At 49.0% G+C, this 15,443-nt stretch overlaps 1 protein-coding gene across 1 annotated transcript in view; it reads right to left on the reverse strand.

Moving 5' to 3' along the window:
• Positions 1-15,443, reverse strand: part of LOC115910801 (voltage-dependent N-type calcium channel subunit alpha-1B-like) — a 328,893-nt gene that overhangs the window by 76,855 nt on the left and 236,595 nt on the right. The window contains 3 exon segments of the mRNA XM_030961242.1: positions 3,007-3,127; positions 4,845-5,071; positions 7,360-8,184. Of these exon segments, the coding sequence (XP_030817102.1) occupies positions 3,007-3,127; positions 4,845-5,071; positions 7,360-8,184 (1,173 nt within the window).

A 15,443-nucleotide genomic window follows, 5' to 3' on the forward strand; every position in this document is an offset into this window, starting at 1 on the left:
AGGGGAATGCCCCATGGCCTCTCCCTTTATTGGAATAAAGTAAAAGGACTCCTCTGTCTCCTTTTTGGACATAAACCTCTGGTGTTTGTGGATTAATTTTCCTAACAATGGTTAGGAAATTAAAAAACAAGGTTGAAATTCCAGTCTGCAGCAGATCTGTGGTGAGAGATAAAAGAGGGAGTTCAACATCTTTGCACTGATCTCTGCTCCCTCTGCAAGGCAGCAACATCCATTCATCTCCTTATCTCTTTATCTCCCTATCTAGTTATTTCTCTATCTATTTATCTCTCTACCCATCTGTCAAAAAAGCACTGAGACCTTTCAAGCATCCACACTCAATTCTGCAAATTATGTTTATGGCACTCCCCCGTCCTTCTCCCTCTGAACTGCCAGGTTAACGCCCTGTGAGCTCAAAACAAGGTTTGAAATCCTTTTAGTGTCAACTAATCCCTTTAAAATGTTGAGACTCTCAGCTGAATCTGCCTTTGTGGCTCTGAGTGTTCCTCCCACCAATCTCTCTCTGCCTGCACTTTCCTCCAACTCTCACTTTACAGCACAAATACTTTACAGGAATAGATTTGATTACTTCCACCTAATCTTTTTATTCACAAATTGTGTCCAAGGAAAATGGTAAATGCTCCCATTTCTAAGCAATCCAAAAGTCTTCACAAATTGCAGCTAATAATTCCTTCTGACCACAATTCCCAAATCCTTAATTGCACACAGAGCTCTGCATTTGCACCATATTTGTCAGCTGAATAAAGGACTTAGCCTGAGAATCAAATTATAGATTTAACTTGCCAACAACTTTGTTATCTGAGAATGTATTTCAGCTCCTCTATCCCATTTTCTCTAAGCAAATATCTGAGCAGTGAGAATTAAAGTCTATTTCTCACATCTACTTACATACTCCTTTTCTTTGGCTTGCTAATGGATTCAGAGTGGAAAAGAGGTCCAAATACCAGGGAAGCAAATGTGATAGAAAATAACCTGGAGAAAAGTGCTTTTGTGGACCCCTTAACTGTGGTTTTCAATCTGCCAAGAGAAGATGATCATCTCCGTGCCCTGAGAAGCCACAGAAGTGAAAGGCAACATTTCCAATACCACTTGTAGCCATAATTCCTGCATCAAACTCAATTCATCAAAGCAATAACAAGCCCCTATTTTTAGCCCCTCACTGTTCATAACCAGCAGTGAGATGTGGGAGCATTTGTGAACTGCCAGTGGGGCTTGAGAAATCACTTCACAGCCCTGTGTGCTCTAAGAGGGTGGTGCCACTTGGGGAAAAAAGGAATTTATTTCTGCTTCCCTGAGCTGTTTTCCCCTCTGGCAGCACCTGGGTCATGGATCCCAGCAGGGCTTGGAAGGGAGATGGCAGCACTGGAGTGAGGAAAAGCTTCTGACCCCAGAAAGGGCTCTCAGCTCTGTTCTCAGCAGCCAGAACCCCTGGGGGGATGCAGCTGGCTCTGCACCTTGCCCAGAGGACAAACAAGCTGCTGACATTCCTGGAGTTTGGGCTTTGTCTTGGTATTCCCCCTTAGCTTGCTTGTAACACATTTTTTTCTGCCAGTGAACTTTGGTTTTCCAATGGTCTTTCAGCACAGTTTTTTTTTTTTTTTTTTCCTCTGGGTGGAAGTGAAAGCTGGAGGAAGCTGAAACAACAAAGCAACTGAAAGAACCCCCAGATCCTGGACTCTGAGGCTCAGAAGGTCCTAACTGGGATGAGGGCAGAGAAAAGAAGCACCCATAGGATGTAAGGAAATGTTGCTGCTTCTCTGCCTGCCCAGCCCAGCCCTCAGCTCAGAGCCCTGGGCTCAGCACCTCTCACTCCCCACCCAGCCCTGCTGCCTTGGCACATCTTTCCCAGCTCATTTTCGGTGGTCACTTCACAGCAAAAAGACCAAATATAAGGGAAATACCATTTCCTTATCCATCCATACAGGCCAAACTCCATAATCCTAATTTGGCTTCCCAGATGATGGTCCCAGGGCTGCCAGAGCTCCAGGAGCATTTGGACAATGTGGGATGGCCAGGATGGGATTGCTGGGGTGTTTGTGCAGGGCCAGGAGCCAGATCAATGACCCTGGTGGGTCCCTCCCAGCTCAGTCAGGAGATTCTGGGATGCTGTTCAGCCTGCCAGGGTCTGGGGGTACCACAGGTGCTTTTTGGATGTCAAATCTGAAAACTCGGAGCTTGTTTTGTTCCAGGACTGCACAGGATGCACAGCCCTCAAAAGCAGGAGGAGAACTCATCCTTCTCTTCAATCCAGCTGCCAAAGAAGGACCTAAGCTCCCCTTTGGTATCTGGGCAGAGAGAAATTCCAAGTACAAGTTTACCTGAGCCAGAGAGAAGCCTCTGCTCCAAGGGGATCTCCAGAAGTTCCAAACACCCTCCCTTAAAATGCTTATACTGACTCACAGCCCTTCATGCCACAATAATTCCAACCCCACAGCCCTGCAGAGGAACAGATTCAGAATTCCCAGGCTTGGAGTCCAAAGCTCCCCAGGAGGCAGCACTGCCTGAGGGGAAGAAATGCCCCAACCCCAGCAGATCCCACTCCCAGCCCTGGCAAATAAAAAACATCCAGGTTTTCCCAGAACTTCAAAGTTTGCAGTGATGCAAAATCACTTCATGGAAAGAGCAGGAATTCCAGCTGAGGAACCTGCAGGAATTTGCTGGTATCTAAATAGTCCTCAACCTGTTATTCCTGATGAAATCTTTTCCCAACAGTAAGGGAATATTCCTCAACCTGTTGTTCCTGATAAAATTTTTCCCAGCAGTACCTGTGCTCCCACTTTTTGGGATCTAAATCAGCAGGGTCTGCCCAAAGCATTTTCTTTTCCCTGTCTTGATCATTTATCCGCCCAGGAAAACTAACAGAACAGCATCTGACCCACAGAAATAAGCTTTTATTTAATGTCCCAATGTGTTTTCAGAGATGAAAATCCCACTCATGTTACTGCTTTGAAGCACCTGGAGCCCATGATTGGTGTTAAAGGAACTTACGGGTTTGTGGGGCTGAGGATGAACATGGAGCTGTAAGGCAGGATTGGTTTAGGCCCATTTTTGGTCAGGTCATCGACGTCTTTCTTCTCCTCTGTTTTGCTTTCAAACTCCACGTTGTTCACTGGAAATGGGAATTGAATGAGAACACAAAGGAGGGGGTTAAAAATGGATCAGCAGCCTTCCTGCTGCCTGGAACAGCTGGAAATGGCAGCAGTGCAGCTGGGAGAGCAAAAAGCCTTGGGAAGTGCTGATTAAATGGGATGAACAATCATCGCATCGTTATCACTCCCTGCTCCTCCACTGCTGCTGAGCCACCGAGCAGAACAGCCAGGAAATGAAACCATGAGCTGATTTAGCCCAGAGCTGCCAAACTGGGGCTGGAAAACCTATCCCAAGGAGCACAAATTCTCACGGAGAGGAATCAGCTCGGGATCCTTGAAAGAAAATCAAAAGGAAGTCTGACCAGCCTCGTAATTCGGTGTTTTCCTGTGGAGCAGGAGCACAACTGGCTTTGGAACACAAAAAAGGGCAGACTCATGGATGAGGTTTAATAATCTGGGGGCTGGGACTGCTGAACTTCCCAAAAATAGGAAAAGAGACATGGAAAGGACTTCTTGGACCCCCCAGAGCTGTGCTTGCATCGTGCACCTCGGTTTGGTCAGAGTTCCCCACGTGCAAAGGCGAGCAGCTCCATCCTGCAGGAGGTTTTGGGATCTCCATCTCTGAGATTGCTCCCAACCTCCCTCCCACTGGCTGGAAATTCTACAGTTCTCATCCTGACTTCACTTGCAGGGGGTTTATGGGATAGTTTACTGAAGATAATTTCCCATCTATGAGCTGGGTAACTCATAGTAATTTCATGCTGCAAATTCTCTTAGACACATATAGAGGCTCTTCCATTAATTCCCAGGACCTAAAGTCCAACAATCCCACCCTTTGGAATGCATTCAGTGCAGGGCTGTTATTAGTTTTTATTTTACTTTGCAAGAAAATGACATTTCTTTGTGTTTGAGTGACATGTTCAATAAACTCCTTATTGGATCTCCAGTCAGATCCAGAGGAAATGGCCAAGAAAGGGAGAGGCTGATAAATTGCGATTGACAGGAACTCAGCATTGCAATATAGGAAAATTACCATTGAAGAGGGGGTGAAAAAAGGAGAAGAAAGAAGGAAAAATAATAAAAAAAAAAAAAGATAAATCTTGTGGCTGACAATAGAGTGAAAAAGCACAGAGACCCTGCCAGATCTTGGCTGTGTTTCTTGGAAAGCAGAGTCCTGACAGCCAGAATTTTAATGTGGACCTCTTGGATTTCCCTCTGGGATTCTCCTGAGCTCTCCAGACTTCTCCAGGCTGTTCCCACCCTGCCAGGGATCAGCACCAAGGTGGTGGGAACAGGCTGGTGCTGGCTGGGCACGAGGATCTTGGGACCATCTGTAAATCTGTGCAGACAGACCCAAGGCAGAGAGCTCTGGAGAAGGACAGGGAGGGTGGATCTGCTCCATGTGTGATGCAGAGGATTGTAAAATGCTCTGGAATGTCACAGGATCCACAGCAGGGTCACACATGGATGTTGCTCTCCCTGCTCTCTCACCTCTCCCTTACACACACGGTGTGGCCTGGGTGAGCCACCTCCAGGGAATCTCAGGTGTTTTCCAGAGCCACCAGGAACCCTTGCTGAGTTCCTGAGTCCGTGTGGCAATTACAGCTCCTCTATCACCAAGTTCCCTGGCTGCCTCTCTCAAGGATGGCAGTGCCCAGGAGAGCCCCTCTCACTCCTTGGAGATTTGGATTTCCTGGCACTTCCAGAGCAGGGAAAGCAGGGGACAGAGGCACTCACTTGGAATGACAGTGGTTTCCCCTGGAGGGGCAGTGATGGTGACAGGGATGTTCACAGTGGTGGTTTTGTCCAGGGGGGGCTGAATCATCCTGGTCACGTTCTTCTGGTTGTCGGCATCCTCCGGCTGCTCGGGCACCTTCTGCAGGTAAGTGCTGGGCAGGGTGTGCACAGGGACACTGCCAGGGCCACTGCCACTGCCACTGGCCTCCATCTCACACTGGTTCTCCCTAGGAAAAAGCAGGATTTGTTCAATATGGCCCAGGAAAGGTTCAGAGAACACATCCCTGATGCTGCACCTCGTGCTGGGCTTGTTTCCTCCATGGAAATCCTTTGCAGGACTGTGGTGTTCACATTCCCTGAACAGACAGAGACATAATTCTCTGTCCCAGGATTTTTCCTGGGGAAGGCAGTGAGAACCTCTAAGAAAAAAAAACTATTCTTATCTCTAATTGCTGCTCCTGTTGTTTGGCACATGTGGAATGTGTTATGGAGATTGTTTACCCAAAGTGACTTGTTAACTGGACACCAGTGAAGGTTGTTTTGATTCCTTGGCCAATTGGGTCAAAGTTGTGTCCTGGCTCTCTCAGACAGTCACAGGTTTTTCTTTAGTATCTTTGTAGTATCCTTTTAGTATAGTATAGTATAGTATAGTATAGTATAGTATAGTATAGTATAGTATAGTATAGTATAGTATAGTATAGTATCTCTGTTGTATAGTATAGTGTAGTATCTATGTTCAGCCTTCTGAATCATGGAGTCAGAGCACATTATTCCCTGTCTGGGGGCTCCCTGCATCGATACAGGACAACCTTTGACAGCAAAATTTGGGATCTTTTTCCCCAAGACCTCCCAGGCCAAACCCCAACCCCAACATCAGGAGGGGACTGAGGCACTGGACATCCCTGGGGTCACTTTAATGATGCTCCCAGGCCAGGACCATGTAGCAGTGCCACGAGCCACTCCCCAGAGCAGCTGCTGGATGAATCCTCACACACTGCTCCCTAACGCTCTCCCCAGGCCTTATTTAAATGTGCTGATTCTGTTTTCCAGTTTTTGGAACGGTTTTGGAACCGTTCTGGAACGTGGCAATCAGCAGCTAAATGGCTCCTGCTCTCCTCTGCAGCAGCAGCAGCTCTGCTCCAGTGAGGAGGAAAGTGAGCCCATGCACATGAGCATGCTGAATAGCAGGCAGTGTGTTTGGAAATTCAGCTGAAAGGAAGATAATTTAGACAGGAAAATTATTATCTCAGTGCCACTCACAGCTCTCCACGGTGACATGAACTCTATTCTAAAGAATCCCAGTGCAATTTCTTTTCCATCAGACTAATAAAGCTGAAAAGGCAATCTATCCTTCTTTATTAACTACTCCAAATGCTTCACCAGGGCTGCTTTTCTCACTTGACTTATATAAGAATTAAAGCAAATGGGGGCCATCGTTGCTCTTAATGGAAGAGGCCATGTGCTGGAACAACTGGTGGTGCAGCTGAAGGTTCCCCATTAAAAATGAAAATCAAAGGGCTGTAAGCAAGGCTGGCTGAAATTTAAATAGATGTCCCTCAGGAGCTTTCTTCAGAAGGAAGGAAATTTCCCTTCAGAAGCTGGGAATTCTTTGTTCCACTTGGTGTCCTACAGGGTCTGCTGGTGTTTACAGCAAGGATATTTCCTGCCTTAAACCTGAGCTGTTTTATGAACCAAAATCATCTTTGGGAGCCTCTGTCACTGCTGACTGAGGCAAAACAGAACTGCAGTGTTGGGGAAGATGAAACAGGAAAGCCTTATAAATATGATTGTCTGGCAAAAGATTTTGAGAATATAGAAACTATAAGTGAGATTGAAATGAAAGCAAGCTTTGAGATACCTCAGTTACTGAACAACTGGAAAACAATGGCATGGCCAGCTGAAGGTGATCCCCTTTTGATGGAACAACACCCTCTGCTTGCAGACAGGCCCAAGGGTCAGAGCAGTCTCTACTGGCTTGGCAGAAGGGGCCCAAAGAGGAGTTTTTAGGGTTTAAAATGTAACACAGGATGGTAATGTAATGATTCTTATAGGCTGTATGTAAATGCTATAGGATTTGTGTCTTGTACTAGATTGGTTAGTGAGAATCAGAATATTCAACACAGAAGAAGATTTATTGTATTGTAATGGGAACTTCGCTCTCTTACCCTTTTTACTCTCTTACCCCATTTTACTCTCTTACCCTTTTACACTCTTACCCTCTCATCCTCTCTCCCCCTCTCTTCTCTCAGCCTGCTCTGAGCTGTGGCTGGCAGCTCCCAGCAGGGCCCTGCACCCAGGCCCTTTGCAATAAACCCCAAGTTCCACAACCTGGCTGCAGAGATCTCTCATCTCCATCCATCCCCACCGTCCTACCCCCAACGCTCCCACACTGCAGATGTGGGCACAGGGACAGCAGGGACTGCCATGGGGAGGGCCATAAGGGATTTTCTGGAACACATCTGGGGCTTTGTGACCCCTGAACCAACCCAGGCAAGGTCTGGCAGTGCTCACTCACTTGGGCTGGTGATTCCGGTGCTCCTTCTCGGCAGCCTCCCCCTCCTTCTCCCCGCTGTCCTTCTCCACGGACTCGTAGGTGGACAGGGCCCTGTTCCTGAGCCGGTGCCGCCGGTGGGGCTCCTCTCCGCTGTCCCCCTTGGCCCCGGGCTCTCCATCCCTGTTCCCGGAGCGGGACCCTCCGCGGTGCCGGGAGCGCCGCTCGCCGCGGGCACCATTGGCGGTGCCGTTGCCCTCCTTGCCAGGCCGGTCGGAGGAGTGCCGGTGGCTGCGGTGCCTCCGGTGTTCCTTCTCGGCTCCTTCCTCCACCGAGCCCCGCCGGTGGTGCCTCTTGCCCCCTTCCTGCCCCCTGGTACGGTCGCTTTTCCCTTCCTTGCTGCCCCCTTCCACCTCCTTGCTGCGGCTCCGGTGCTGCCGGTGCCGCTCCTCCTTGGTGCCAGCCCCGGCCTCGCCACTCTCCTCCTTGGTGACATCTCCCTTCTCCTGCTCTCCCAGCTTCTCCTTCTCCCGATGCCGGTGGTGCTTCCTTGGCGCTTCTGCCCCATCAGCGGAGGTGGGTTTGGGGTGCTCCACCACCTCCTGGACATCCACGGGGCTCAGCTTGGTGAGGTTGTTCCTGCCTTCGCCACGGGGCTCCACGACCAGCGGCCGGTCCAGGTGGGTTTTCATGTCGGGACGGATGTGCAGGGTGGTGGCGTAGCGGACGCGCTCCTCGGGGTCCAGCTCGTTGTACAGCGCCTCACAGCTGGCTCGGAAGTTGTGCATCCGGATCTGGCTCGTCCTCTGCTCCCAAACCGACTTGGATTTGGAGGAATTCTGCTGCTTGCTAAGGGCGGGAGAAAGGTGAGAAGTCAGCACCTGACTTCGCGCCAATTCCCTAAATGCCAACCAAACAAAAGGGAATTTTTAGCTGAGATGGGGAATTAGAGGGTCAAACCAAAGGAGTAACAGGGATGGAGAGAAAACATAAGCAGGGAAAGCCAGCAGGATCATCCGTGTTAGTTTGCCCACACACTATGAGATCAGCCCTCTGGAAAGGAGTTATTCTGCGTTTCGGAAATGTGGAAGCCTCGGGAATAGTCTGAAGGATTAAAACGTCAGCACACAAAAATCACACACCCCAGCCAGAGCTTTGGAACAGCCCGCCAAGCTTCCCAAAATTAGCAGCACTTTTCTCCCCGCCTGGAAATATCTGGATGAGGAAATTAGTGGTGAGCAAGAGAAGTTAGATCAGCAGGAGGAGGAGGGAAAATCAAACCTGTCCCTGAGGATCCACCAGCCCCTTTCCCTTCCAGCCAGCCCCAGGGCTTGTTTTCCAGCTGTGCTGCCCTGCTGGCTCATGGAGAGGTTTGAAAATGCTCTAAATCCACAGCATCCTCCCAGGTGAGCATGGACCAGCCAGCCCACACATCACTGGAGAATGGAAAAGTACAAGTAGGAAAGGAAAACTGTCCTGTGCACTAGGAAAAGAGCCCAGAGAGTGGGAGAGTCACACACAGATCCATGAAAGATCCTGAGCTGGGTAGGATCCATCAGGATCATTGATTCCAGCCCCTGTCCCTGCCCAGCCCCCCCACAACCCCACCCTGTCCATCCCTGGCAGCGCTGGCCAAAGGCTCCTGGAGCTCTGGCAGCCTCAGGGCCGTGCCCATTCCCTGGGCAGCCTGGGCAGTGCCAGCACCCTCTGGGGGAAGAACCTTGCCCTGAGCTCAGCCTGAGCTGCCCTGGCCCGGCCCCAGCCGTGCCCTGGCTCCTGTCCCTGTCCCAGAGCAGAGATGGGAGCTGTCCCTCGGGAGGAGCTGCAGCCCCGGGGAGCTCTGCCCTCACTCTGCTGCAGCTGAACAACCCCAGAGCCCTCAGCTGCTCCTCACAGCCCCTCCAGACCCTTCCCCATCTCAGTATCCCAAGATGAAGATGAGATGGGACCACCTGGAGACACCTGCTCATCTCTGCCACCTCTTGTGACCAGGACACCTCCTCTGGCACGGCCTGAATGCTTGGATTTTTCAGCACAGCATTTGGGTTCTCACCATCACATTCAAAGTGACCACAAACCCAACCAGGGTTTGAAGTTTGTGAAGGGACAACTTTTTCTTTTTCTCCTAAAAACCTCAAGCCAAACTCTGCTTTTCACTGGCTGCCAGGGTGAATTCTGGATTTGACCTCATGGAGGCTCAGCACCCATTTTTTCCTTAATGAAACTTTTTCTAGCAAAACCAGGAAAGGAATTTTCCTCCTCCCAGCCTGCTCTGACAGCTACGTTCCCATTGAGCTGTGCAGCTGGAGGGAGCAGAGCCCACATGGGAGGCAAACACAACTTCCTTACGCATTTTTGGGCTCCCCTGGCAGTGGAAAAAAGCAGCTTTTGCGTGTTCTGGTGCTGACTGGGACTGTCTGGCTCTGTCACCGTGCACAGACCCCAGGGAGGTGACGTCCAGCCACGCTCATGTGGCACAGTGGGAGCTGTCAGAAGGGTTTTGTGTCTCTGGGCTCTGCTGGGGAATCGTTTCTTTACTGAGGTTGCTGCTGCCTGGTGCTGCTAAAGAGGAAAAAATTCACTAAAAGCCCTCATGAGAGCAGCCAGGCAGATGTGAAAAACCTCATTTAGTCCCAAAATCAGAGCTGATCACCAAAATTAAACATCTACGCCCTGTTGCCAAGTTCTGGACTCATTTTCCAGCAGCTGAGTCCCCCATTTGCACCACGGCAGGAAAACAAGCGATAAAAATCACAGTTCTAAATGTAAATAATACCAGAAGGTCCTGGAGACATGTCTTAGAGCCCTGCTCACCCCAAATCCCACACTCAAGGGGGGTACAGGCTCTTCCTGAGGCAGAGCCCCCTCCAAGCTGGCACAAGGATGAACAGCCCCAGTGGGCACTCACTACTTTCTTTAGTTCAAAACTATGAAAAATTAAAATAATCTCACTCATCTGTAGCTTTCCTTGGTTTGAGAAGGAATGAGGAGCGTGCAGAGCCTCTGATTGCCCAGCCCTGCTGCCCTGTTGAAGGATTTCCCATGGGAAGCCACAGGAAAAGCTCTGCACAGCTCTCACAGGGATGGAGCTGCCTGTGCTGGGCATCCCGGGGTTTTACCTCTGCTAAACCCAACTGGGCTACAAAGCAAGGCTCAGGGAAAGCTCAGGGATTTTCTGTGCCTGGCTGAGCTCCCTGAATGCTGCCACAAACACCTCTGTTCTTAGGGAATATTCCTCACTCCATAGTCAAAGTCCTGGGGTGGGGACCAGCTTCTGTCCTGTGCTTTGGGCAGCACTGAGGTGATAATCAGCCTTAATGATTCGTTAGAAAAGTGACTTTGTGCTGAAACTTCCAGTTTACCTAAAACCCAAGAGCAGAGGGAGGAGCACAAGCACCCCCTGCTCCATTCTGTGCTCCACTGCCATGGGACAGGAACCAGCTGGGCTGGGACACGAATCCTCACTGTCCCTGCAGTGACTCCCAGAGCAAAACAGTGAGAAAATCATCAGGCAGCTCCGATGGACATGGACACAGCCTGCGCTTGCTGCCTGTGCTGAGCCCATCCCAGCTGTTGGAAATGCAAGATGTGTTTGGGTGTGTGTTCCATTCCCATCTGTCAGAGCTGGGGCAGTTCTCTGCTGTCCATGGGGCAGTTTTTTCTTTATCTCTCCCACAGCCAATCCTCCCTCCAGGAGATCTCTGCTGTCCATGGCCACTGAGTGTCCCTGCAGGGCTGATCCAAATCCAGCATCCCATGGGGAGATGCTGCGCCCAGGGGAGAAGCCAAGCATTCCTACCTGGATCCAACCTGAGCCTGGAGCAGCACAGCAGCCTTTGCCCACTGCATTGCCAGAGGAGCAGCTTTCTGCTGCCCTGCATTGCCAGAGGGAGCCCAGGCCCATCTGCAGCAGCCCTGGAGCTGCAGAGGAAAACTCCCCCCTTGTGCAGGATCCCTGCTCCAGCAGCAGCACAGCTGGCACTGCAGGAGGGCTGAGCCCCCATGGGATGGGGCTGTGCCACCCCCTGACACACAGGGGGGCAGGGACTGCTCTGACTCTGGCAGGGGTTTGTTTTCTTTTTTTTATTGCACTATTGCATTTGTATTTTTAGTTTTTCCTAGTAAAGAACTGTAACTGTCTTCCTTTATCTTTGCCTGAGAGCCTCTTAATTTCAAAATCACAATAATTCAGAGGGCAGGGGTTTACATTTTCCATTTCAAGGGAGGCTCCTGCCTTCCTTAGCAGACACCTGGCTTTTCAAACCAACACACCAGCCAAGAAGGAAAGAAAATCCTCTCAATCAGGCTGGAAGTGAGGAGGAGGAAGGTCGGGATTCAGAGCTGATCCTCAGCCCAGCTCTGACATGAGCTGTGCCACTGCAGGAGGGGTTTTGCACATGTGTTTCAGTTCTACCAAGGACATAAATCAGCTTTTAAATGATCTCTGAGCTGTTCCCACTGCTCATCACTCAGGGCTAAGTGAGAGGTGCTGCCAGGGAACTGCACTCCTGAGAACCTGCAGGAAGCAGGCAGTGCACACATCAACCCAGCTCAGATCCCTGGGTAAATCAGGCACTGACATTCCAGGCTGGAATTTCCCAGCACCTGGAAATGAGCTGCATCCTTAACGCTGACACAAGTCATGGGGGTGAGTGCCAAACCCTCCAGCACAAAGCCACCCACTGGCTCTGGGTACCAACAGCTCCAGAGGCAATGCCTGCACAGCCATTCCTCTTTCCACAGGGAAAACACTCCAAAAATATTTTTTAAATGGCAAATCAGGATATTTACAAAGTTTGGTAAAAACCCAATCAGGAAAGCGCAGTGCCTGTGAGCTCAATTCCATCTCCAGAGTGTCACGGACATATTTTATGAAAAATCCTTTTGCTAGGATCTTTTCTCCTGAGAAGCTGAAAGGCCTCAGAAACGAAATGTAAACGATTATCTGCTGCTGTGAAATGCAACAGGTGGATCTATGATTGGTCTCACGTGGTTGTTTCTAATTAATGGCCAATCACAGTCAGCTGTCTCAGACTCTTTGGTCAGTCACAAGATTTTATCATCATTCCTTTCCATTCCTTGCTAGCCTTCTGATGAAATCCTTTCTTCTATTCTTTTAGTATAGTTTTAATGTATCATTTTCTTTTAATATGATATATATCATAAAATAATAAATCAGCCTTCTGAAACATGGAGTCAAGATTCTCATCTCTTCCCTCGTCCTGGGACCTCTGCGAACACCACCACACCAGAGCAGTGAGGAGCATCTCAAATCCTGTCATCAAAACCCTGTCATCCCAAATCCTGTCATCCCAAAAACACCACCCAGGAGCCAGAGCCAGGGCACAAGGGCTGCTGTGGGAATGGGGGCAAAGCACCTGAGCACATGGACCCAGTGGGGACAGTGCTGGGAATTGCAGAGACAGAGCAGCAGCAGGAAGTGGCAGCTGCTTGTCCAGCTGGATTTATCCAGTCCCGGCTGTCTCTGGGTCCCCACAGCCACTGAGCTCAGGATCTGTGGCAGCTCCTCCTCTCCTGGTGCTCCCTGGGCACGGGGACAGCCTGGGAGCTGATTTATGGCACCCCTTAAAGCAAAGCAGGGCTTCAGCCCAGCTGCCTGCCCAGGAGGAGATGCAGCAACAGGAGGGGTTTAGAGGAGATGGAAAAACATCAACAGGGCAAAAATGAATTCCTCTGCTTCCCCCCTCCTTTGGGGCAGTGAATTCTGCACAAATCGGGGCAGGCACAGCCCAGCTACAGCACGAGCAGGGCAGGGCTTGTCTACACTGATCAAAAAGAGGATTTGTGACAACAAATATTTACTTCAGAAAAAAAATCCACAAAAACCCATAAAATTCCACAAAAAAACATAAACCCAACTGCTTATCTGAACCCTGCTCACTGCTGGCTGCTTAAAACGCTCCTGAAGCCATTAAGGAAACTGTAAATCACTTCTGACTTGCCAACATCCCACAAACACTGCTGGTAATTCACTGCTTTACTCCCCATCACTATTTTCAGGAATACTTGGAACTCTTTGAAGGCTCTGCTCCATCCCCAGACCCTCCAGGCTGGAAATGTTGTAGATAACACTGCTGGTACCAGCTCCACTGGTTTTCCTTGGGTTAAAACACCACCAAACAACTCCTGCCTGTGGCTGTAAAGAAAACCCTGCAATTCCTGGAGAATCAAATGAAATTCATATTAATGAATCAATGATTAATATTGGTATAAATAAAACCTGCAAGCACTGTGTGGTTTGTTTAAGAAAGGGAAGTGTATTTTTAGTCAGATTCTAATCTTAGGGTGCTCCTTAATGATTCAAGATTTTGTTCCCATAACCTTTGAAATCACTGCTGCACTTCATGGAAATCCTTAACATTCTGCTGCAGTAAATAATGAATGAAAGCAGCCTATGGAAAGATAATAATTCAATGTTAAAAATAACCACACATTACACACTGGCTGTGAAATTCTGTGTTTCAGATAAAAGGGAATTTGTTGTTAAAATACAACAAAACCTTTCTACTCAAATCCTATTTTCTGTTCATGAACTCAGGGTTCATAAACTCCACATTTCCATTTTCCACTTGGAAAACACGATGGGATGTTTCACTTTGGGGTTGGTGTGCACAAAGCCCAATGTTTTATCTCTCTGGAGGTTTTTGGGGAAACGCTCCTTAATACTCACTGAGAAAAAAAAGCACATTCAGCTCATCCATCTCTGCACCTTTCTGCCTGTCAAAACTCCCAGGAAATACATTGGAAGAAATGATCCAAAAGGTGATTAAATCTAATTTATTCCCCTAATTTTCCCTGTGAGCCATCAGACCTGGGCACAGACAAGTCACACCTACTTTGGGCAGTCACAATAGCTCAGTCTTGGTCACAGCAGTTAAATTCCAGGGTCTCTGTTCTGGTGGGGATTTTACAACAAACCCCAATGAAAAATGCCTCAAAATGTGGCCAGATCCTCCTTCCAAAAGGATTTTGGTACCTGCACTTTGCTTTCACCCTTTTAAAAAAGGCAACTCTGCCTCTGGAAGTTTGGAAAAGAAGACAAAAATCTGTATTTTTTTTAAAAGGCTAGTTGGGAAAACATTGATTGGGAGCAGTTTGGGGTAACTTCTGCTGGGGGAAATTGGAATTTTGGGTTGAAGGCAGCTCCCAGCACCTCTCTTTCTCCACTCTGTCAGGATGGGAGGCATCCTAAGTACAGCTGAGCCCTCTCTGCACCTTTCTGCCTGTTAAAACTCCCAGCAGCCAGGAAATACATTGGAAGAAATGATCCAAAAGATGATTAAATCTCATTTATTCCCCTAATTTTCCCTGTGAGCCATCAGACCTGGGCACAGACAGGTCACACCTACTTCGGGCAGTCACAACAGCCCAGTCTTGGTCACAGAAGTTAAACTCACATAAAGCATCAACATATTTTAAATCCCAACTTGTCCAAGATCCACCAGTGCACAAGGAGCCCCCAAACACCCAGGGGAATATCAGGGAGGAAAAGCTGCTGGAAAAGCTCCTTGGCTTTACAGTACCTTGGTGCCTGCTGTGGGGCCAGGACAAACCCCCAGGCTGGGACTGCACTTACTTGAGTCTCCAAAAGCATTAAAGAAGAAAGACAAGGTCACACAGTTAAAGGATAATCCAAAGGACACTCGTGGGGGTGGGACAGGAGCTGATGAGGAGTTTTTGGGGTTAGTCAGCAGCAGTAATGACGTTTTTACCAACCTGTTGGTGTCAAAGCACACCCTGACCCACAGCACAGCCAGCAGGATTGGATTGGGAGGAAGCACATGGAGTGAGAGAGAGTTTTCCACTGTGTTTGCTCAACTCCAGCTCCAGAGGAGTTGCCAAGAGCCTCATTAGGACAAAATCTGTCGCTTTAAGCTCCACCTCGAGAAGGTCAGAGAGCAAAGACATAACCAGCTTTTCAAGAGTTTTCCAATTTAGTCTCACTTGGACCCCGTTTCCAGAATTCTATTGAAGTCCTCCTCCAGTTTTCCCTCCAAGAGAGCTCTCCTGGTTCTCCCACAGAACCCAGAGTGCAAACACTGGTGGAACATCAAAGCCAACAGCCCAGCACAGAATAAACACAGAAC

Source organism: Camarhynchus parvulus, chromosome 17 (genome assembly GCF_901933205.1).
Source record: "Camarhynchus parvulus chromosome 17, STF_HiC, whole genome shotgun sequence".
NCBI classification, from domain to species: Eukaryota; Metazoa; Chordata; class Aves; order Passeriformes; family Thraupidae; genus Camarhynchus; species Camarhynchus parvulus.